At 41.8% G+C, this 23,698-nt stretch overlaps 1 protein-coding gene across 3 annotated transcripts in view; it reads left to right on the forward strand.

Moving 5' to 3' along the window:
• Nucleotides 1-4,710: 4,710 nt before the first annotated feature.
• LOC139461112 (uncharacterized) overlaps nt 4,711-23,698 on the forward strand; it is a 56,916-nt gene continuing 37,928 nt past the window's right edge. For 2 of the 3 annotated variants that reach the window (XM_071242647.1, XM_071242649.1), the window contains exon 1: nt 14,742-14,914. In XM_071242647.1, the coding sequence (XP_071098748.1) occupies nt 14,867-14,914 (48 nt within the window). In that variant the 5' untranslated portion in view covers nt 14,742-14,866. Of the gene's footprint in view, nt 4,780-14,741; nt 14,915-23,698 lie in introns of those variants that run through there. The other variant, XM_071242648.1, reaches the window with a different exon arrangement.

The raw sequence follows: 23,698 nt of genomic DNA on the forward strand, positions 1-23,698 counted from the left end.
CGTGACGTTCGTACATGAAGTAGAGCTGACATGATGCAAATTGAAATAAACTTGATAAATGAAGTGTAAGTAAATAACTGATATTTATTAACCGTATGATTATTGTAGATGTGACATTTAAGTATATCAATCTTCTGTGCACACAGGGGGCACGGGTGGCCCAGTCGTTTAAGGCGCCGCGATTCGCTGTGCAGAGTTGCGTCCCCTGGACACGCCAGAAACCTATGATTGTGGCTTCGAATCCCGGTTCGCCCTGATTATGTTTCTAGGTTTGTCAGCACCATACCCGTGCTCGTTGGTTTCACCGAAGTGTTAAACGTCTAAGACCTGTATCACTTCGGGCTTTCTTCCCACATTAAGCTGACACGCCGCGATATAACTGGAATAATGTTAAAAGCGGTGTTAAACCCCAACTCACTCACTCACTCTGTGCACCACAACAAGTCGGGTATCAAGCGAAAAAAGGACAGCCTGACCCCGTCAATATGAGTATTCGACCACACCTCAAATTCTCATTTGTGTCATTTTTTTAATATTGGCTAGCATTGTACACAACCACCAGTAGCTAACGTGATGACGTAAATCCTGCTGGGGTACCATGCAGGAGGCAAAATACTGTAAGTCCCAGTGATCCCCAGGGAGGTGGCCTAGCTTTGGTTACTGGTGGCGTATAGCCCGTGTTTTAAACTGTATAAATAATATTGTAATGCCCAAATATGATTGAAAAACATGTTTTTAAATATAACCTTGCATCCATGACTCACGTTTGAATTTATGAACTTCGTCGCTATGTGGCTGAAAAAAATGCCGATGCGACGTTAATGTTTAACTCACTCACTCACTGACTCATATCCATCGTGTCACAACTGAAGTAACATGAATATCATAATTTCAATTTTTGTATTGATATAAACGTTTATTAATATTAATATGGGTATATCATGTCTGATTGTTTATTTACATGGGGTATATCATGTCTGATTGTTTATCAATATGGGTATATCATGTATGATTGTTTATTAATTTGGGTATATCATGTCTGATTGTTTATTTACATCGGGTATATCATGTATGATTGTTTATTTACATTGGGTATACCATGTATGATTGTTTATTTACATTGGGTATACCATGTATGATTGTTTATTTACATTGGGTATACCATGTATGATTGTTTATTTACATCGGGTATATCATGTATGATTGTTTATTTACATTGGGTATACCATGTATGATTGTTTATTAATATGGGAATATAATGTCTGGTTGTTTATTTGCATGGGGTATATCATGTATGATTGTTTATCTACATCGGGTATATCATGTATGATTGTTTATTTACATCGGGTATATCATGTATAGTGTAGGAACACTGCCTTTAAAAAAGGGGAAGATTGTTCAGACGTCGCTTGTCAGTTTACACATATGACATAATTATGTTTCATAAATTAATTTTGGTTACGTTGTCGTCGACGACGGCTATAAATGCACATGTTATGACTATCTGGACAGGTGTTTCCTCAACACGTGGTGAAGTCTGTTTAATTTAAACCCAACAAAATGAATGTCATTTACATAAACGGACGGGCAAACGACATTTTTTTATTTCCTCCAAAAGTTGAAGAGTCCATATGAAAGTAAGTTTGGTCAAATCCTGAATGTAATGAACCGTAAGCAGTTAACAAAAATAGGTACAATACCCTTCTGGGTAGATGCTAGTGAACAGTAACGGTTATAGTGAGTGAGTTTGTTTTTACGCCGCTTTTGGCAATATTCCAATAATTTCACGGCGGGGGACACCAGAAATGGGCTTCACACATTGAACCCCCATGTCGGGATTCGAACCTGGGTCTTCGGCGTGACGAGCGAACGCTTTAACCACTAGGCTACCCGACCGCCCCAGTAATGGTTATAACATGTATTGTCTGATGTACAATGCGCAACTAAGGCGTTAGCGCAAACCTTGGGTTCCTATATTTCGTTATTACATGATTGCGTATTTGGTATTTAACGCCACACTCAACAACGGTCCAGCTATATGACGGCGATCTGTAAATAATCAAATCTGGACCAGACGACCCAGTGACTGATATCATGAGCATCGATCTACACAATTTAAAAACGATTACAAAAGAAAGCATCGATCTACACAATTTATAAACTATTACAAAAGAAAGCATACATCCACGTTTTATTGTGGCTGAAAATGAAACAAACTTGAAATGGTTTTTCGACGTTGATGCATTTGATACGGGTATCATGTGGGGGACTGTTTTCAGATAACGTTTCGATAACGTTAGTAATGATTTGAACGAAAACAGTTTTCAAGTATATACGTTCCGATGCCCGACAGTTTGTGTAGTTGTCGATGACATGTCATGAAATTTGATGACAAACCTAGAAACATAATCGAGGCGAACCGGGATTCGAACCCACAGTCATAGGTTCCTGACGTGCCCAAGGGACGCAACTCTGCACAGCGAATTGCGGCGCCTGAGACAACTGGACCACCCGTGCCCCCTCTTTCAGACAGTGGTCTGCCACGACGCAACAACCCTTTCGGAGTTGCGTCCCTTTGCTTTACCAGGATCCGACCTGAACGGTAGCAGGTAATTAACGTAACGATATGTCAGTCCACATCACTTCAAACGATATGTAATTATCACCTTTATTGTGTATATTGTGATGAAAAAGGAGGTACAGTTGACCCAGTCGCTTGAGGCGGAGAATTCGTGTAGGATTGCGACCTTTTACGTATGATCGGTGTGAAGTCTAAGATCTGCATCACTTCAGGCTTTCCTCCCACATTAAGCAGACACACGTGTCAAAGCGGCGTTAAAATCAACTCACTCACACACAGCGGATGATAAAAACTTTATTCATGTGGAAAAAATAATATGTATGACAGGTCACTTGAGGGCAATAACATTCTATGCCGGGACTACTTTCATTCTATGATGCTATTGGTTTTTTTTAATAACATCATAAACATTTGTCTTCTCATGTAAAATCACAAGTCTATTCCATCCATGACTTTTTCAGGCCAATCGATGATATAAACATGTCAATTGACTAGAAAATACAAATATCCTCGAAATATATTGATTTGTCCACATACTAAAATTATACACGAACGCTCGGTGCTGTAATGTAGAGTTACCTCCCTTGGACAAGGCTTGATCTCACCAATACCCATGTGCAATCTCAGCTCTTGTCAACGTATCGTTTCATTGGTGATTTTAGACACGCTGTACAGTGTGACAACAGCTAGACAGCGTGACATCACGTGTAACATCCTGGCATGGATAAGGGACACAACCCCGAAATGGTTTTTACGTCGCTGTGGACAACTGAATTGGGTCAATTCTCAACGAGGAAATAAACTGATAGTTACAATAAAATATTGTCTTATATATTATTATTTTTACAGCAATATGTTCGTGTATATATAAATACAGAAACTCTCATAGGTTTTAGATAATATTTTAAAGATACAACAAATTGATAAACTAAATAGCATTAATAAGTATCAATTACTTAGTATAAGATGTTACATAGGTGCATGTATATGTTTTATATAGTATTTACAACTTTTTGGATTCGCAGCAACCTACTCAGCCAAAATGAATTCTAGTACGACTGCTGCTACTACTGCTGCTACTGCTGCCGCTGCTACTACTGCTGCTACTACTACTACTACTACTACTACTACTACTACTGTCGGTGCTGCTACTACTACTACTACTGGTACTACTACCACTGCTACTACTACTACTACTACTACTACTACTACTACTACTACTACTACTACTGCCGCTGCTGCTAGTGCTACTACTACTGCTGCCACTGGCGCTGCTACTACTACTATTGCTACTACTACTGCTACTGCGGCTACTACCGCTGCAACTACTACTGCTACTACCACTGCTGGTACTACTACTCTGCTGCCATTACTACTACTGCTACTACCGCTACTACTACTGCTGCTTCTACTGCTACTACTACTGCTACTACGGTTAACTGCTATTACTACCACTGCTACACTGCTACTACTGCTGCTGCTGCTACCACTACGAACAATAATAAATAAAAACATAAATAAAATAAATTTTAAGTAGTCTAAACACATATTTTTATCCCCAATCTGTTAGTGCATATCATGTTTTTAAGAGCAAGGGAAGGGTGTGCCGATCCCATTCTCTCAAAGAATGCTTAGCCTGGTGTAGATTTCACGACACAAACTATTTGTTACGTCACAAATACCATTACAATTTAAATAGCGCTCACAACAAGAGAAACACGCACCCGTTCCATGAAAAAGAGTGTCGTAATAGTTCCAATACCTGACATTTTCAAGTTTCTCGGAATATACGTCCTTTTATTGGGCACGTTAAGATCAAGTGTTACTCGGCAAATACTGGACCCTTATCTAAAGTGAAACGCACTTGTTGTATGAGCACGTGATTTTAACCCGTAATAAAAAAGACCCGATTTAAATACCCGGTTTGATTGTTCAGATTTCTATTTATAGAGTTAACGGTTTCGTGGCCATGTGAGAGAAGACACTTCTTTCAAAGTCGAGGATAGTCCAATATTAAACTATTCATGACGTACCTCCTGCAAATATCTTTATATCAGGACGAAGAATAGATAGACAGAAAGCGTTCCCACCCGAGTGGTGTCTCGGCGAGAAGATCTCGCGAGATTGAACGAGATTTCTTATCAATGCTTTCGAGACCCGGCGAATTTGATTATCATGGAGGAAATTGAACTGCTAAGGTAAGAAAACGTGTTGGATCTTGTTTTGATATTTGTGAATGAGATTGTTTACCTCAAGGCGATGTAGTGGGGATTTGTAGTCCCATATGTTTTGCCATTGTCACTGATTATTCTTTGGGTCACGGGTTGGTGGTCGCGAGACTGTCGTCTGCTTTTTTTACCGTTAGCAGACGTGATATCAAATTACACTCTTTGAGTGACTTCAGTTGCGGTGAAGTATATACTCAGAATCTGTCGCGTTATTACCATAAGAACGGGTACGAATGTACCCCCTTTATACGGATATTAATGCGTGGGATCTTCGTATGTAAGGTGGACGTTTATCGTAATTTATAAAATATTTTGTGGGGGGTATATACCATTTCATAGCGATACAATTACACGTGATCCGAGAGTACTGTAGCACCCAAGCAGTCAGGAAGGTGACGTACCCGTGACGTGTTCTGTATTACCGAACCACGGACAAGGGGGGTCAACTACTCTTTGTCCAAAATGTAAACGCCTCTGGTTGTATTCGTCCGGACAGACAAGTGTCCGGGTACACGGGGTTCTGACTCACGAGGTTATACTGTGTAGAATTCTTGTAATCGTCAAGTTCGTCTAATCATACGTTTCAAAGTATGTTATATTTTTCACAAAATTGCAATATTCTCTCAGATATCAATTAATAATAATAATAATAATAATAATAATAATAAACAAAAACATGGCGGACTTTTCTTTCGAAATGTCACGCTTGCATCCCAAGTACCAAGTTGTCCGACTCACCTTTGTTCTCGATCGGTGCCTTAGGTTTGGTACCTCCCAATCTGTTGACTGACATTGGGAGAGTACCCGGGTTTGCTACCAGGAATACAGCCCTTTTGACAATCCGGGTAATGCAGAAGGCTGCAGTGTTGGGGAGTCTTCACATTCTCCGAAAAGTTCTGGGTGGGTTTGACGAGGCAGCGCTTCCTGGGAGAAGTCCCATTCGCTGTCTGGGCTGTGTGTAGAGGGGGCAAGGCTCCTGAGTTGATGATGAGCCTAACAAGCCTGACTGTGCCAGGATCACCTATACCCTCTGCTGATGATGATAGCAATGTTATATTAATGATAAAAATACTAATAATGGACATTTGTAATGCACCATATCCACCCACGAATGCGACTTAATAATGCGGCTTAAATACCACAGACTGTACTAAATGCAGGTTAGATGGGACGCGAATTCATTAATTCATGTCACGTACAAAGCGTACCATGTTTATCTAGTATAAGAGCAATGACAAGGTCGCGCTGACATCCCTGGTAGACAGTGATCAGACGTTGTATTTATTAATATGCATGCTTTTTAAGTCACTGTAACCAAACTATCGTCTTACATTTCCTGTGAAAGCACCAAAAAAATACAAAATTAAAAATGAGACTTTTTAAAAGACTTTTAATTAATAATTACGTAATATTTATTAATACATTTTAATTCAAACATCAAATCAAAATATATTCAAAAACTACACTTTACACTACCTGAACATTCAATTATTGATTGTTGAAATACTTTGTTTAGTTTTGTCAAATTGGTTCCTACAGCAATACCTTGCTATTTTTTTTACACGGTGCCTTGTATAACTAGGGCAGGTAAACAGATTTTATATTCAAAAATGATTCAAATTTACATGCATAGTAGCACGGCGTGTTTGGCGAATGTTTGTTGACATTTGAATAAAAAAAGATGGTGTCATCGCGGGCGACCTATATAACGCTCAATCCCTGCTTGAAACGCCTTGGATCTGCGAACAGAGACGAACAGTAAATGTATCGACTTGCAACTCATGAATAGGCTTCACACGGAAGGGTCTTTTTTCTGAATCTACCCTACGTAGCTTTCTTTCTACCGTAATTTAAATTTGAAGGAGGAGCTGTCATATTTGACCTCTTAACATTTTGATTTATGAAATCTGGTGTGAAGGTTATTTAGGACACAATATTGCTGACTTGACCATTTTTCTGAACTACATTTCCAAGGTGAAGGAGGATTTCATGTTTTCATCGCCAGTATTATTAATTCATAGTTGTAGCGGGTGTAATCATTCATTAAAGAATTTCTATGTTCGAAATATTTATTCTTTGACCTTCAATGGGCGAGGTGCGCTAAACACCCATCTTTGTCAACGCGATCTAATCGGTAGGAAAGATAACACATGTGTTTTTATGAATGAAAGAGGGCTCCTGTCAATTTAACAGTTACTAGATGGGTGACATTGAAAAACATGCTGATTTCAGAGGTTTTCGTGGATAGTTATTTTAGTTGTTGGGCCTGTCTTAAGAGCAGATTTTTGGGCTGATTTAAAATCATCTTGAACATGCTAAGTGTAACAATTCTTCCAGAATTCCGATATATGGACATAATCCCCTTATTTTTCTAAACCTCTCCTCAAGATCATATCGCAAGTCCAAACCGTGCAAGTTGAAACGTTAGTTTTCAATTATCATAAGAAGTAACACCTGATTCTTTCATAACACTATAATAATATGAAATAATCGGATGTTCACTGCCTTTTGTAATTAGTATATATATATTACGAAGCTCTCTGGTTCTCAACTTCGACAGCAACAGGGGCGGTCGGGTAGCCTAGTGGTTAAAGCGTTCGCTCGTCACGCCGAATACCCGGGTTCTAATCCCGACATGGGTACAATGTGTGAAGCCCATTTCTGGTGTCCACCGCCGTGATATTGCTGGAAAGCAGTGTAAAACCATATTCATTCATTCATTCAATAGCAACAATTCCCGATGTTGTCCAACTGCACCCATGCAATGGGTATGATTGTACTTTCACGTTAAAAATTCAAACACTAATATTGTCTGTAGCCTTCCGTAAAAGTTCAGAGTACGCCAACCAGTATTAACATAAGCTTTCTGTTTGTTTTGTGATCATAAACCTTGATCGTGTACTCGTAAGATAACGTTTCCAATCACTGAAGTGGTTCACCGTCAAGCCGCGCTGGACGCTCTCTCCAGCCGTCGGTTTTAGTCCTCCCCAAACCCAGCCCCATGTCATAAACCCTATCGCGTACGGCATGTGCGTGTCTGTAAACAGATGCACAGACGCACAGAGCCACAGACATATTACCCCCATTTACCACCCCAAACTGGCTTCCACAGGAGATATCGCTTGAATGAGATCAAGCGATATCTACACTGTAGCTATCGCTGCGATGAAATTACATCACAATGCTTTGCAGACCATTATGACATCACTGGTTACCATGACGTCACAATCAAATGACATCACTAATTGCTCCGCTACTGAAGCTGTTAGCAGTACTTTTTACACTGAAGACACTGCTAATTACTGTCTACAAATTGAAAAAGTTGAAAGAATGATGTTGTATGATAAATAAAATCTCACCCGAGTGTCTTTTGATATCAAATATATCAACACTCGTTGATAAAAGTGGCAAAAATCGAATTTTTCCACTTTTATCAACGAGTGTTGATATATTTGATATCAATAGACACTCGGGTGAGATTCTCTATCTACCCGAGGCAGAGGAGTTAACTGACTCTAACAGTCCAGTTTCCACCCTCCCCGAACTAGGTTAGAATTCCAGTGTTACATATTGGCTAGACGAACGAGTCTAAGCATATTTCAATCAAAATCTCGCAAGAACTAGAAATCCGTTTCGTAAACAACATGGATTTCAAAGAGCAGATTTCGGTCGATTGCAGGATTTGCAACGCATGTGTACCGCCAACTTGGCGTATGTTTTTAATCAAGGTGCTCAAGTGAATTGCGGGGTAAGGTCCCGTTTTATTGCAACATAGATCTTGATTATCGATCAGATCGTCTTGACTGGGCGCCGTCATTTTGTTTGAAGCAAATGCAAGCGATATGAGCGATGGTTGGTTGGTTGGTTGGCACTCAGCAATATGTCAGCCATATGACGGCGGTCTGTAAATAATTGTTGTTTAACGCCGCTCTCAGCAATATTCCAGCGACATGACGGCGGTCTGTAAATAATCGTTTCTGGACCAGACAATCCAGTGATTGACATCATGAGGTCTCTGTACGTGTCTATGTAGGTATACGTATGTGCGGGTATATGTATGTGGTATATGCATTTGTATGTATATGTACGTGTATCTCTGTGACTGACATCAGATATGAGCGATGGACATTATAGGGACATAGAAGGGACACAACTCGTAATAGCCACGTGTGGCGCTACGATCGAGTCTGGAAATTCCAGACTAGTTCGGCAAGGGTGGAAACTGAACTTTTATAGTCAGTTAATGCCCTTGCCTCGGGAAGATGGATTACCATCACAGGACAAGCCCTGTGTGATAGAACACATCGTAGACAGGGACACAGACACGACGAGACACAGACACACATATGCACAGACACGACGAAACACCAACATATTACCAACACAGAACCTGCTACTTTTCACGATGCTGATCGTAGACGGTGTTCTGTGCGTGTCTGTACATACACGCATCCTCACACAAAGACAATACCACCTATAGTACCGGGTCCGTCTCCGTATTTCTATATGCATGTAGCTATTACTGTGTGTCTGGGTGTGTCTGTATCTCGATGTGTGTCCTGTGGGTGTGGTCTTTTGGGTTTTTTGTCTGTGTATGTGTAGATAGTGTATGTCTCTGTACGATGGTTGGTTGGTTTGATGTTTAACGCCGCACTCAGCAATATTCCAGCTACATGACGGCGGTCTGTAAATAATCGAGTCTGGACCAGACAATCCAGTGATTGGCATCATGGGGTGTCTATGTAGGTATGTGTGTATGAAGGTATATGTATGTGTGGGTATATGTATGTGTGGGTATATGTATGTGTTGGTATATGTATGTCTGGGTATATGTATGTCTGGGTATATGTATGTCTGGGTATATGTATGTGGTATATGCATTTGGATGTATATGTATGTGTATCTCTGTGGGTATATATATATTTATGTGTGGGTATATGTATGTGTGGGTATATGTATGTCTGGGTATATGTATGTGTATCTCTGGGTATATGTATGTGCCTGTGTGAGTATATGTATGTGTCGGTATATGCACGTGTGTCTGTGCAGGTATATGTATGCGTGGGTATGTGTCTGTGTGGTATATGTATGTATGTGTCTGTGTGGGTATATGAATGTGTTTCTGTATATATGTGGGTATATGGATGTGTTTTCCGTATTTGCTTGAGTTTACACTTCGCTCCTCGGATGCCACAGATGGGGCAGGATACGCTCATCCTTTCGAGAAACATCTGGTATCATCACTATCTGATAGTGAGTCATAAACTTGTTATATAGAATCGGACAATGGACTCTGCTTTTAGCAGAAATGTCACTATTGGTTCTCTCTCTCTGTCACACACGCTCTCTCACTCCCATTCTCTCTCTCACTCTCTCTGTCTGTCTCTCTCTCTGTCTGTCACTCTCTCTCTCACTCTCTGTCTCTCACTCTCTGTCTGTCTGTCTCTCTGACTGTCTCTCTGTGTCAATCTTTGTCTCTCCCTGCCTCTGTCTCTCTGTGTGTCTGTCTGTCTCTCTCTGTGTCTGTCTCTCTCTCCCTGCCACTATCTCTGTCTCTCTCTCCCTGCCTGTCACTCTCTGTCTCTCTCTGTATCCCTGTCTCTCACTCTGTCTCTCTCTCACTCTCTCTCTGTGTGTGTCTCTCTCTGTCACTCTTTGTCTCTCTGCCTCTGTCTCTCTGTGTGTCTGTCTGTCTCTCTCTGTGTCTGTCTCTTTCTCTCTGTCACTCCCTGTCTCTCTCTGTCACTATCTGTCTCTCTCATTCTCTGTCTCCCTCTGTCTGTCACTATTTGTCTCTCTCTCCCTGTCACTCTCTGTGTCTCTCTCTCTCTCCCTGCCTGTCACTCTCTGTATCCCTGTCTGTCACTCTCTCTCACTCTGTCTCTCTCTCACTCTCTCTGTGTGTGTGTCTCTCTCTCTCTGTCTCTCTCTGTCACTCTTTGTCTCTCTGCCTCTGTCTCTCTGTGTGTCTGTCTCTCTCTCTCTGTCTTTCTCTTTCTCTCTGTCACTCCCTGTCTCTCTCTGTCACTATCTGTCTCTCTCATTCTCTCTCTCCCTGTCTGTCACTATTTGTCTCTCTCTCCCTGTCACTATCTCTGTCTCTCTGTCTCTCCCTGCCTGTCACTCTCTGTCTCTCTCTGTATCCCTGTCTGTCACTCTCGGTCTCTCTCTCTCCGTGTCACTCTCTGTCTCTCTGTCACCCACTGTCTCTGTCTCTCTCCATTGATAATAAATATATTCGATTATGAACAGCTTGTCAAAATATGCCATGCACTGTTATTATCGCCATTGCTCTCCAACAGTTAATTCATAAATGGGGCAAGTTCGTATTGAATGTAGACGACACACCAGCCAGGGAATACTTCCTTGTTTCAAAATTCATTGAATTGGCCGGCCTCAAGACCACGTGACATAACACCGCAGATTCAAACTTGCTGAATCAACACTTGGAATTAACGATTTCATTCAAGATTCATTTAATTGTCAATCACGTGGTTTCAATTACAAGTAAATCACCGGCAAATGACGTCACCTGATTGTGACCTTTGGACTTTTGAAGGAAGGAAATAATACTATCATACAGCTATAAGGTGACGTGTGTTAAGACGTTGTTGTTGTTGTTGTTGTTGTTGTTGTTTGTACGGCTGGCGTGGACAGGGACAACTCTGCTCAAACCGGTATCGTTTAGTACCTAGGGTACTCTCTTATTATGGTATTTGATATTAGCAACTGACTTCAGATGTATTTTTAATTAAATAGTATCGATTATCGAAAAACTAACACTGAACAATATTTGATATTTTTGGAAAACATCCTTCACCTCGGTTGTGTTTGGAAAATCGATCATAGATTTTGTTCCAACTCAGTTTCTTAAAATTGAATAAAAACATTCATTTAAAGTTAGATAATGTGTATAATGTTAAACCGCAGTTAGAGTACATTCTTTTCACTTCTAGATTAAACGGTTAGGGTGTTAAAAGAAGAAAGGGTTTGTCTAACGAAATAGGGGCGGGTAGCCTAGTGGTTAAAGCGTTCGCTCGTCACGCCGAAGACCCGGGTTCGATTCCCTACATGGTACAGTGTGTGAAGCCCGTTTCTGGTGTCCTCCGCCGTCATATTGCTGGAATACAGTAAACTACGCTTATAACGAACACGCTTATAACGAACACGCTTATAACGAACTTACTTTTTGGTCCCGACTTGTTGCTCTAGTTATTGCTGTATATATGCTTATAACGAACTACGGTTATAACGAACTAAAATTAGTAGTCCCTTTGAGTTCGTTATAACCGTACTTTACTGTATTGCTAAAAGTGGCCTAAAACCATACTCACACACTCTAACGAATGTTTCGAGTTTGCAATACAGACCTGTTTCACAGGTGGTGTCGTGTCGATAACACAGGTGAGCGTCGCCTCAGAGAACACGGCAATGTATTGTTACGTATCCTAATCTTGACATAAACGGCTGATGTGTATTTCGTAACCCAGAAGTACCGCGATAACGACTGTTGGTCTGTCAGCGCCATACCCGAGCTGGTGGGCGTTGCCACGTCGTGATATAAATAAAATGCTCCAAAAAGCGATGCTAAACCCTCCTCGCGTGCATCCATATTGATATGTAGCGTCCTTATTGTGATTAATGGACACATGCTGTGGAGACAAGTAGGAACAAGTAAATAATTTATTAAAACATGAAAACGCGAACGTCCACTAACTTACTCACTCAGTCACTCACAAAGTTCACTTACTCACGACCAAACCCACTCACTCACTCACTCATCCATCCACTGCCCAACCCACTCACTCACTCATCCTTCCATGATCGAACCCACCCAATCACTCACTCACTCATCCATCCACTGCCCAACCCACTCACTCACCCACTCACTCAGTCTCTCACTCACTCACTCACTCATCCTTCCACGACCGAACCCACCCAATCACTCACTCACTCATCCACCCACTGCCCAACCCACTCACTCACCCACTCACTCAGTCTCTCACTCACTCACTCACACATCCTTCCACGACCGAACCCACCCAATCAATCACTCATCCATCCACTGCCCAACCCACTCACTCAGTCTCTCACTCACTCACTCACACATCCTTCCACGACCGAACCCACCCAATCACTCACTCACTCATCCATCCACTGCCCAACCCACTCACTGAGTATCTCACTCATCCTTCCACGACCGAACCCACCCAATCACTTACTCATTCACTCCGCAGATCGTCCTCACAGAAAAAAAGATAATATTATGGAAATTTGCATTGCGGCCAACTCAACCGTGAAACTATTTCTCCTGACTTTAATCGTTGTGGAAAGTCCCAAAGTGTTACAAGACAGCATGAACGTATCTTGCTCTCTGCGCTGCTGGGGAGTTCGTTTTCTATACAACGCGTAGAAAGTGAAAATGAAACCATTTTCACACAATTGAGTCACAAGCTTGAACCGAATTTTGACCCATGTCTCACTTTACGTGTCGAGAAGTGAATTGATATTCGTCTCACTTCGAGTTCAGCGTTGGATTGCAACACAGCCATAAAAGCTTGACTGTACAAAAATAAACACACATGTAAAGGGTGTTTATCCACGGCCTTCAAACCTACCGCTTTCATTTATTTCTAAATTTCTGAATTAGAAATATGATTGAGGGATATTTGTAAAGATATATCGACCTCACAACAAAGGTAAGGGACACGGGTGGCCCAGTCGTCTAAGGCGCCGCGATTCGCTGTGCAGAGTTGCGTTCCTTGGGCATGCCAGAAACCTATGATTGTGGGTTCGAATCCCGGTTTGCTCCGATTCTGTCTCTAGGCTTGTCAGCACCATACCCGTGCTCGTTGGTTTCTCCGAAGTGGTAAACGTCTGAGACCTGCATCACTTCGGGCTTTCCACCCGCATTATCATGACACGCCGTGATATGACCTGGATACTGTTAAAAGCGGCGTTAAACCCAACTTACTCACTCCAACAAATAAAAGTGATTTATTTCAAAATCTTGTTCAAGAAACAAATAAACAATATGTAACTGCTATTTGTGAACTATTTTAGTTAGTTTTAAACATGTCTATTTATCTGGTACAGATCAACGTAGCTCATTATGGTAGTGAGTGAGTATGGTTTTACGCCGCATTTAGCAATATTCCAGCAATAGCCCAGAGGGGACACCAGAAATTGGGCTTATTGTTAGATACAAACCTCTGTATTGGTATTAATATTGGGAGAGTATAAAGAAATATTGGTTTGAGTGAGTGAGTGAGTTGGGTTTAACCCCGCTTTTAACAGTATTCCAGTTATATCGCGGCGTGTCAGCTTAATGTGGGAGGAAAGCCCGAAGTGATGCAGGTTTCAGACGTTTACCACTTCGGTGAAACCCACGAGCACGGGTATGGTGCTGACAAACCTAGAAACATAATCGGGGCGATCCGGGATTCGAACCCACAATCATAGGTTTCTGGCGTGCCTAAGGGACACAACTCTGCACAGCGAATCGCTTAGACGACTGGGCCACCCGTGCCCCAAAATATTGGTTTGAACCTCTCCATGTGTAATAGTCTTCGTACTCGGGATTTACTGTTAAAACACTCGCACACTTCATCTATCCTCAACACCTAAAAAAATTTGCCATGTAACGAGTCAATGTATATTTTTACATACATAGAACCACATCATATTGCGTCTTATTTGTAAGATGTAGATTTGACTTAAATATCCACACCTGTACTAAACAAAATCCAAATACTTCCCTTTTACAATTCTAGAAATAAATCCACGTGTCGATATAAAATGTTTCAAACCACACATTCAGGGAAAAACTATTTTCTTTACTTGACGTATGGCGTATACATGAAAAGGCTTTCTCGACGCAGTATACATTTACTGACTCACTTTACATTGTGCAAACACTTTCGACCGAACGCTCATATTGATACCGCGTTATATGGCTACACTGTTGACAGTTGAGGTTACGCCGGTTACGACAACGGAGAAACGAGGACTCTGTATATATATATCACTTATGCAATAGTAGGCTTATCGGGTAGATATGGAGGGTGAGGTCGTCCTTTCCGATGGGATCAGGAAACGCTTGAATGTGAGTTTATGTCATTTTAAATCATTTAAGCTGTTTAAGTAAGCTTTTTTTGTACGGTCTGGTACTATGCTGTCACATTTTGGTAGACGGTTACGTAACGGTGGTCTGCTACGGGTGGCTGTCCGTCTGTCAGTCTACCCGATGCGCACCTGTCGGGCGATCAATTTACCTAAACGTCTGTCCTGATTGCATCTTCCATAGAAATCTTCATGCTTGTTTAAACATACATATATTATTATTGTTGTTGTTGTTGTTGTTAATAATAATAATAATAATAATAATAATATTATTATTATTATTATTATTATTATTATTATTATTATTATTATTATTATTATTATTGTCATCGACGTTGTCGTCATAATCATCATTTTATTTTATCCCCATTAATACTATTATTATTATTGACCCATGGATATTCGGGTGAGAATAGGTCATCAGCAACCCGTGCTTGCCCTAAAGGGCCACTATGCTTGTCGTAAGATGCGACTAACGGGATCGGGTGGTCAGGGTCGCTGGCTTGGTTGATGCATGTCATTGTATCCCAAATGCATGGATCATATGCTCATCATGTCAATCAGTGGATTAGTCTGGTCCAGACGAAGTTATTTACAGACCGCCGTCATATAGCTGAAATATGGCTAAGTGCGGCTTAAAACAACAAACAACAACAACTATTATCATGATTTATTTTTTTATTTTTTTATTTTATTCATTTATTTTTAGGTGGAGGGGTGGGGGGTGGGGGGGGGGGGGGGATATAACCATTACTATTTGGTATTAAACATATCATACTTTAGTCAACATCGCTCAAAAAACACCTACATCTTTTGCCTCTCGTGTCTGCTTGGGTTTCATGAGAGGAGAAAGTTTTAAAATAATTTTTCGACCGATCAATTAGAAACTTATCTCCTTCTTAAACCTAAGTCTTCTCCTTCTTATGGCCATAGTGAATGAGAGGTTAGTATGTTCTCTATGCCTCCCACAGCTAGCAATGTCAGCTTTCACGACGGCAACTCTTTTCCAAAGTTTGAGTCACCTAATTATGATTTTTTTAATACTTTTAATATTCATCAAGAAAATAATGTTTGTCCAACAACCTGACTTTACATGCGACGATCCACTGGGCGTGGGTTCGAATCCTATACCCGCTCATTGGTTTGTCAACACCATAGTCTTGTTTAACGCCGCACTCTGCCATATTCCAACTATATGGGGACGGTCGGGTAGCCTAGTGGTTAAAGCGTTCGCTCGTCACGCCGAAGAGACGGGTTCGATTCCCGACATGGGTACAATGTGTGAAGCTCATTTCTGGTGTCCCCCGCCCTGATATTGCTGGAATATTACTAAAAGCGACGTTAAACCATACTCACTCACTCACTCCAGCTACATGACAGCCGTATGTAAATAATTGAGTCTGAGTGTTGCATTATCAACAAACACAAAAAGGGAGAGCGTCTAAGACTTGAATCACGTTGGGCTCTCCTCCCACCCAAAAGCTGACACGCCTTGGTAATATTTCCTTATGACCCTGTAAATCAAGGCATTTACTGCTCCTCCAGTTAAGGGTTGATTTAGAACCTTAGAGTTAAAAAAGTTGAACGCCGCTTAAACTACATTTTCGTATTTAACGCTGAACTCGATATGTATTAGATCGATGAACAAGATGTCAATAATCACAGGATTGTCTGGTCCAGACTCGATTATTTGCAGACCGCTGTCATAAATCTGGAATATTGCTGAGTGCGGCGTTAAACAACACAGAAATAAATCATTGGCGCAGCTGATAAACATTAAATGAGATGGTGGGTGCAAAAAGTCGACATCCGGTGCAAAAACGAAATTTGAATTGTAAAATAACGATGTGACTTTTATGGCGAGCGAGTACAACGTAACACGTTTTTATTTAATGACTGAGGACGTTTCGTCGCCTGCCTCTCACTAAAAGGTGGCGTTAACTAGACTGAGCGGTAACTTTGGATAGTACTGTATATCATATAAACCTTCGAAGAAAACAATCCCCTCCGTGGTCTAGTGGATAGAGCGTCTGCCCAGAGAGCTTAAGTTCGGTTGTTCAAGTCTTGGTCGTGTCATACCGAAAGACGTTAAATGATGGTACTTGTTGTTACCTTGCCTGGCGTTCGGCATGGTATTTCAGTGGGCTAGCACTATAAACTCGGCATTAGTCCGGACTACTACAAGCAGCCACACACAGACACCAAGCACCCTATAGTCCTACATTCATATACTCGTCGTCAGTAAGACAGTGGATTGTGTCATAACTGATACCTTTCATTTTTTGGGTGGTTGTTTGTTTAAACACTGGCCGTCTATGAGGCCGGTGTCACATTCCTCGGGACGAAAGCTACGCAGCTGGCTCTTTACGCCAACCGAAATGTCTCATCTTTCATATCTCCTCTCCCCGACTCGCGACTCTAGTACAGGGTGCCCACTAGTGCATGGTATTTAAAGACACACGCCAGCCTTCCCGTTTCCTTTGTTTGTGTTGGTGTTTTACAGTGCAATGCACTATTCCATAAATATCGGGTCTGTGCCAGACAAACCAGTGGTTGATATAATGAGCAATGTTTCACGCCGCTGTGATAAAATGACGCGCAATCAAGTCACCTGACCGTCCGACGTCTTCTGGCCTGGGTTCTCCTGTTAACTACCAGGGCTGTACTTAACTTGGGCGGGGGGGGGGTGGGGGTGGGGGGTGTTCACTAATGGCCTGTATCACTGCTCATGATTTCAGCCCTTGGTTTGTCATATCCTGATTTCATTATTTACAGACCGCTGCACAGTCAGAATTGTAACAGATGTATCAGTATTACGGTAAATGGTCTAGTTTGGCCCAGACAAAGAAATTAACAGTGATTCCGGGTTAGAGTGAGTGAGCATTGTGTTACGCCGCTTTTAGCAATATTCCAGCAATATCACAGCGGGACGAGAAGTGGGCTTCACACATTGTACCCATGTGGGGAATCGAACCCGTCTTCGGCGTGACGAGCAAACACTTTAACCACTAGGCTACCCGACCGCCCCAACTACATAAGAACGGAAACACATTTTATGCAGTCCGATCCAGTCTGGTAGCCATGGCAACTATTTCTGTTTTTACTTGCCCCTGTGTGTAGCAATCGGTATGTGAAGAATTACGATGCATGTGTAAACCAATTGCTACCGTACCCACAAAAGTGAGGATCGGTTGGTTACAATGGATGACTGTCTATTTATGTTTCACTCATGAAACCCAAAAAGACTGTTGTCATAACGTGACGTGACCGTTGACATGAGTGTGTGTGTGTGTGACCGTTAACGTGAGTGACGTTGTCATGTGTGACGTAACCGTTGTCATGTGAGACGTTGTCATGTGTGACGTGACCGTTGACGTGTGTGACGTGGCCGTTGTCATGTGTGATGTTCTCGTGTGTAACGTGACCATTGACGTGTGTGACGTGACCGTTGTCATGTGTGAGGTGACCGTGGACATGTGTGTGACCGTTAACGTGAGTGACGTTGTCATGTGTGACGTGACCGTTGACGTGTGTGACGTGGCCGTTGTCATGTGTGATGTTCTCGTGTGTTACGTGACCATTGACGCGTGTGACGTGACCGTTGTCATGTGTGAGGTGACCGTTGACATGTGTGTGTGACCGTTAACGTGAGTGACGTTGTCATGTGTGACGTGACCGTTGACGTGTGAGACGTTGTCATGTGTGACGTGACCATTGTCATGTCTTACGTGACCGTTGACGGGTATGACGTGACCGCTCTCATGTGTGACGTGACCGTTGTCATGTGTTACCTGACCGTTGCCGTGTGTTACCTGACCGTTGCCGTGTGTGACGTTGTCATGGATGACAACCGCCCTCAAATGTATTTGTTCCTTCAAAAAGACGATTTGACCTGTTGAACACATCCCCTATACATTGAGAAAAGCATACCAATGAACCATTCAATATTTCTAACATTTTCCACAGTACGCCCTTCTTTGTAGTTAAAAACACATCAAGTGAAATAAATTGTGCACGTATGCAATCATATCTGAAACATGTATAGAATTGCTACAAGAAATGGTTAAGTTTGAAATCAGGCGTAAAGAGCTGTCACGAATTTTCAACAAGGATGTTCAAATTCTTAAACTTAAATAGTACACGTCAAATTTGGAAACTACTTTCATTCAACAGTTTCACATAAAAGATCTTCTTGACTACTCATGTATATATTGTCAACAGAAAATTTCAACCACGCCCAAATGCAAGTGACTCACGCAGCATATCCTCAGAAACATTCAGTATCAAATTAAGCGCAATGCTTTCGTCATTAAAATTTCCCATGGGGGTTATCAATTCTCTTCACGTAATCTCAAATTATTCATCAACTGCGATACTTTCAATATTACAAGGGCCTTTTTTCAAACATCTCCCCTTCTCCCTAAAAAACGTGTCCGCGGAGGCAGCCATAAACAAGCGTTGAATATACAAACAATCTCGTTTGTCTTCACCCGTGGGAATACAGCCCCGAAGGGACTCCGATGTTGTCTCAAGGGGCCCGTTCAGGGTTTGCGCACTTGTGGAGTTATCGTTTGTGATAACCTGTGACCACTCGCTATGATATTTTGTGCCAGTGAGGGTTAAAACAAAAGACTAGCGCACTACTCTATGTCAAGGGTTGACCTTTCCTTGAGATTAAACATTCTAGTGCTTGAGGTTAGTCCTTTGCTAAAATGTAACATTTATGCGTGGTTGTGTGTATAAATGTTGAGCGTTAAATTTTCATCTGTGACGAACGAGCTCGTAGTAACTACTTGGAATCAGTGGAAAACAATCACAGTTGAGTGAGTGGGTGAGTGAGTTGGGGTGAGTGAGTGAGTTGTGTTTACCGCCGCTTTTAACAGTATTCCAGTTATATCCCGGCGTGTCAGCTTATGTGGGGGGAAAGCCCGAAGTGATGCAGGTCTTAGACGTTTACCACTTCGGTGAAACCCACGAGCACGGGTATGGTGCTGACAAACCTAGAAATATAATCGGGGAGAACCGGGATTCGAACCCAGAATCATAAGTTTCTGGCGTGCCCAAGGAACGCAACTCTGAACAGCGAATCGCGGCGTTTTAGACGACTGGGCCACCCGTGCCCCCTCACAGTTGTTGGAGTTGTCAAAGTATTTTGTAAAACGTTGGAACACTAATGTGTACTTTCTCAATGAATGTGTAGCTTTTGATCAACTCGTATCTACATCAGAGCGTGTAGGATGCGAATGCATCTTAACTAGTATACAAAGTAGACACAATTTATGGAAAACTGTTTCTTTTATAACTGTGAAGAGGGGCGGTCGGGTAGCCTAGTTGTTTAACCGTTCGCTCGTCACGACTAAGACCCGGGGTCGATTCCCGACATGGGTACATTGTGCGAAGTCCATTTCTGGTGTCCCCCGCCGTGATATTGCTGGAATTGTGTCTACTTTTCATCCGTCAGGTTCTAAGTGATGCCTATCAAACATTTCATCCGTAGTCTTAAATACACTAAAGGAATAACCTACGATACGTCCATTGTTGGGAAAATACAAAGTAAAAATAAAAGTAATTGTTTTTATGTTTAGTGGAATGTCCGAGTAACTCTCCATTCCTTAACGATAATGGAGCTGAGGCCCACAGGAGCCGAGGCCCATAAGTTTTAAGGAATGGAGAGTTTCCAGGATATGCCCCGACTTGAAACACATCTGTACTCTTACACTTGGACAAAACATTCTACAGCCATAAAACATGCAGCGTAAAAATCAGCTCGTGACGGAGCACGTGCAACAGCGGCAGAGAACACTATTAACTCTCCATTCCTTAAAAATGATTGAGCGCTCACACAACAGGTGAGATGCGGGGTAATTGGGTTTCACGTCGCGTCCAAGATTATTGCACTTATATAGCGAAGTGCATGCACGTGTATGTGTTTGTGTGTGTGCGTGTGGCTGCTTGTACTAGTCGGGCTGATGCCAATCTATAGTGGTAGCTCACAGAGATACCATGCCGCAGTTTAACATGAATACCTCACTCAAACACAGTATACTGACTCCGAGCCGACCAGTCCTTGTTTTAGCCCCTTAATACCGAGAATGACACGGCCTCCGCTCTCCGGGCAGACGCTCTACCACTGGACACATATATGTTTCAAATGAAGGTTATTTGTACCCAGTTATCTCATGAAAGCTTTTAAAATCTGTTTTATAGCCTTCAAAACTTCATAATTAATTTACGCAAATACAGTCAGATGAATGCTCTCCCAACCCCAACACACACACACACACACACACACACACACACACACACACACACACACACACACCTATCGTCCAACAATACCGGTACCCCTAAAGGGCCCCAATGAAGGTCCGCAGTTCAACAATCGTAACTCAAACGGCAGAGCACCCGACAACATTCCGTTATTCTTTCTGTGTCAAAGCTGGTGAATTGTATCAGACCTCGATAAATCTGCGCCCATGCCTTGTTCTTATTTCATGCAAACATCTGCGCTTCGTGAATCAGGTGGGGTGGAGGTCCCCAAGCAAGCGCGTTATTGCAGTTAGTTGTTTAATAGCCATGGTAACAGGGGCATCGAGTTACGGGGGGGGTGGGGGGATGACTTACCCCCGGAGTGACAGAACCTAGGGGTGCATGTTTCTTGGTCGGGTGACGTCTTATCATCATTTCAGTCTGGCGTTAAGGGAAATTATCGTCTGTAGTTAAGTAAGGTATGGCGTTTGGGTGTGTATTAATGAGTCGTCAGTGGAATTAATAGGTCGAAATAATCTAAGAGTTCGCACATATTTTAGATTGTTTTCATGCTCAAAGTAGACGTGTGAGACGTGCACAGTGAAAAGGTATATGTGCCATGTAATGAAGTGTTTTGTAGAGTATCGTTTTATTTCACAAGTGTATTTAATCGCATTCAAAAGTCAGGTTTTTCTGGTTTAAATGTCTGGCTTGGTTGCAAGCTTGAATTTGTTGACCGAACAATGAAACAAATATATCAATGAAAGGAGACGGAGAGGGAGGTAGAGAGGGTGAGTGAGAGAGAGAGAGAGAGAGAGAGGGAGGTAGAGAGGGTGAGAGAGAGAGAGAGAGAGAGAGATAGTCCGTTGTACGATTCCGACTATATAACAAGCCCGTGTTTATGAATCACTATCAGATAGTGATGATAGAGGATGTTTCTCGAAAGGTTGAGCATATCCTGCTCCATCACAAACACACGCAATGGCACGTCAAATGTTCACCTGAACAAACACGGGAACACATGGTACAAGCCAAGATAGAGAATTGCATCAGACAAAATTGTGGTCACTGGTAGGTCCCAATTAGAAATGTCTTCCACAAACATTGTGGCCTTGAATCAACAACTTTTGATCAATAGTCATATGATCATGTTAAAATCTTCGTTGAAAGAACATACTCAATTGTACCTGTGGAATGTAGACACAAAAGACTGGGGCTACTGGAATATTGTTGGACATAAAGGGAAGTTTAATTATTGGGGAATTGAACTCATCCCTCTTGTCACGCAGTCTTGCACAGAATCCCTGCAATGTTACCAGCTCATAACTGACAACAATCCAGACCCAGTTCGCGTTTTATCAATATTGTCAGTTTCAAAATCTTTTGAAAGGGAAATTCATTAATGCCAACTGTGTAAACGCCGTGACGGTGGCCCACCACCATTGAAGCAGCCATCTGTGAGTGATTGACTGTCTGTCATTCATAATATTCATTGATATGGCCCCAGTATCGTTGACCGAAAGGCCTTCTTTGCAGCCCTCAGTGGTTGCTATGACACCAATAAATCGGAATTTATACATGCCTATTTACCACCAATTTTGTGTGGGAACATGTGAAGGAAATTCAAATGCTTTTCAGTTGTGAGATACAGTTATTATTATTTTTTTCGATCTGTGGCGTGCGGCAAGGTTGTGGTCTTACTGGAGCGTCGTTTGTTTGAATTTGCAAATATTGTATCACGAATGCACCAATAAAAGTTCATGTTTAGAGTTTATGGCTGGGAATGTTTATGACCACGTTGTGTTGTGGAGGCAAATTACAACCAGCTATGCTACGTGAACAGTGTCATAATGTGGATGTTATTCTTGCCAGACGTATCGGTGATTCCACTACAGTGGTAAACGCTTGGCCTTGTCTGTCAGCGGTGGCTGTGGTCGCGGGTATCCGAACATAGTTATTAACAGTTTACTGCAATGTATACATGTTGTATGCCAGTGGATATCAGGTGCATTCTTGGTTCATTCAAGAACAGGTTTATTTTGTTAAAAAAACAATTTAATGTATGGGTGTTATATAGACTTAGTTCTTGGCTGTAGCAACGAATCGGGTTGTCAGGCTCGCTGATTTTGTTGATACATGTCATCGTATCCCAATTGTTTAGCTCGATGATCATGATGTCAATCACTGGATTGTCTGGTCCAGACTCAATTATTTAAAAACTGCCGTCATATAGCTGGAATATTGCTAGGTGCGGCGTTAAACAACAAACAAGTAAACACTTATACGTCGATTAAGGTGGATATGACCATATCTCCCTGTACACTCTACTACAATGTCCAGTGGTGAAACTGCTGACTGCGCTAATTTAGTTCAACTGTTTATTGAGGACAGAAAAAAAACTTATGTGGAATTATTTCTATTTTAACTTCTTGATGACCTTAGCAGATAGCACGTGTGGAAAAATAAAGAGTTACAAACACAGGCACACATGATTCACTTTAATCATTTGTGTATTTAT

This window comes from Haliotis cracherodii, unplaced genomic scaffold (genome assembly GCF_022045235.1).
Source record: "Haliotis cracherodii isolate W230 unplaced genomic scaffold, xgHalCrac1.p SCAF_14, whole genome shotgun sequence".
NCBI lineage: Eukaryota > Metazoa > Mollusca > Gastropoda > Lepetellida > Haliotidae > Haliotis > Haliotis cracherodii.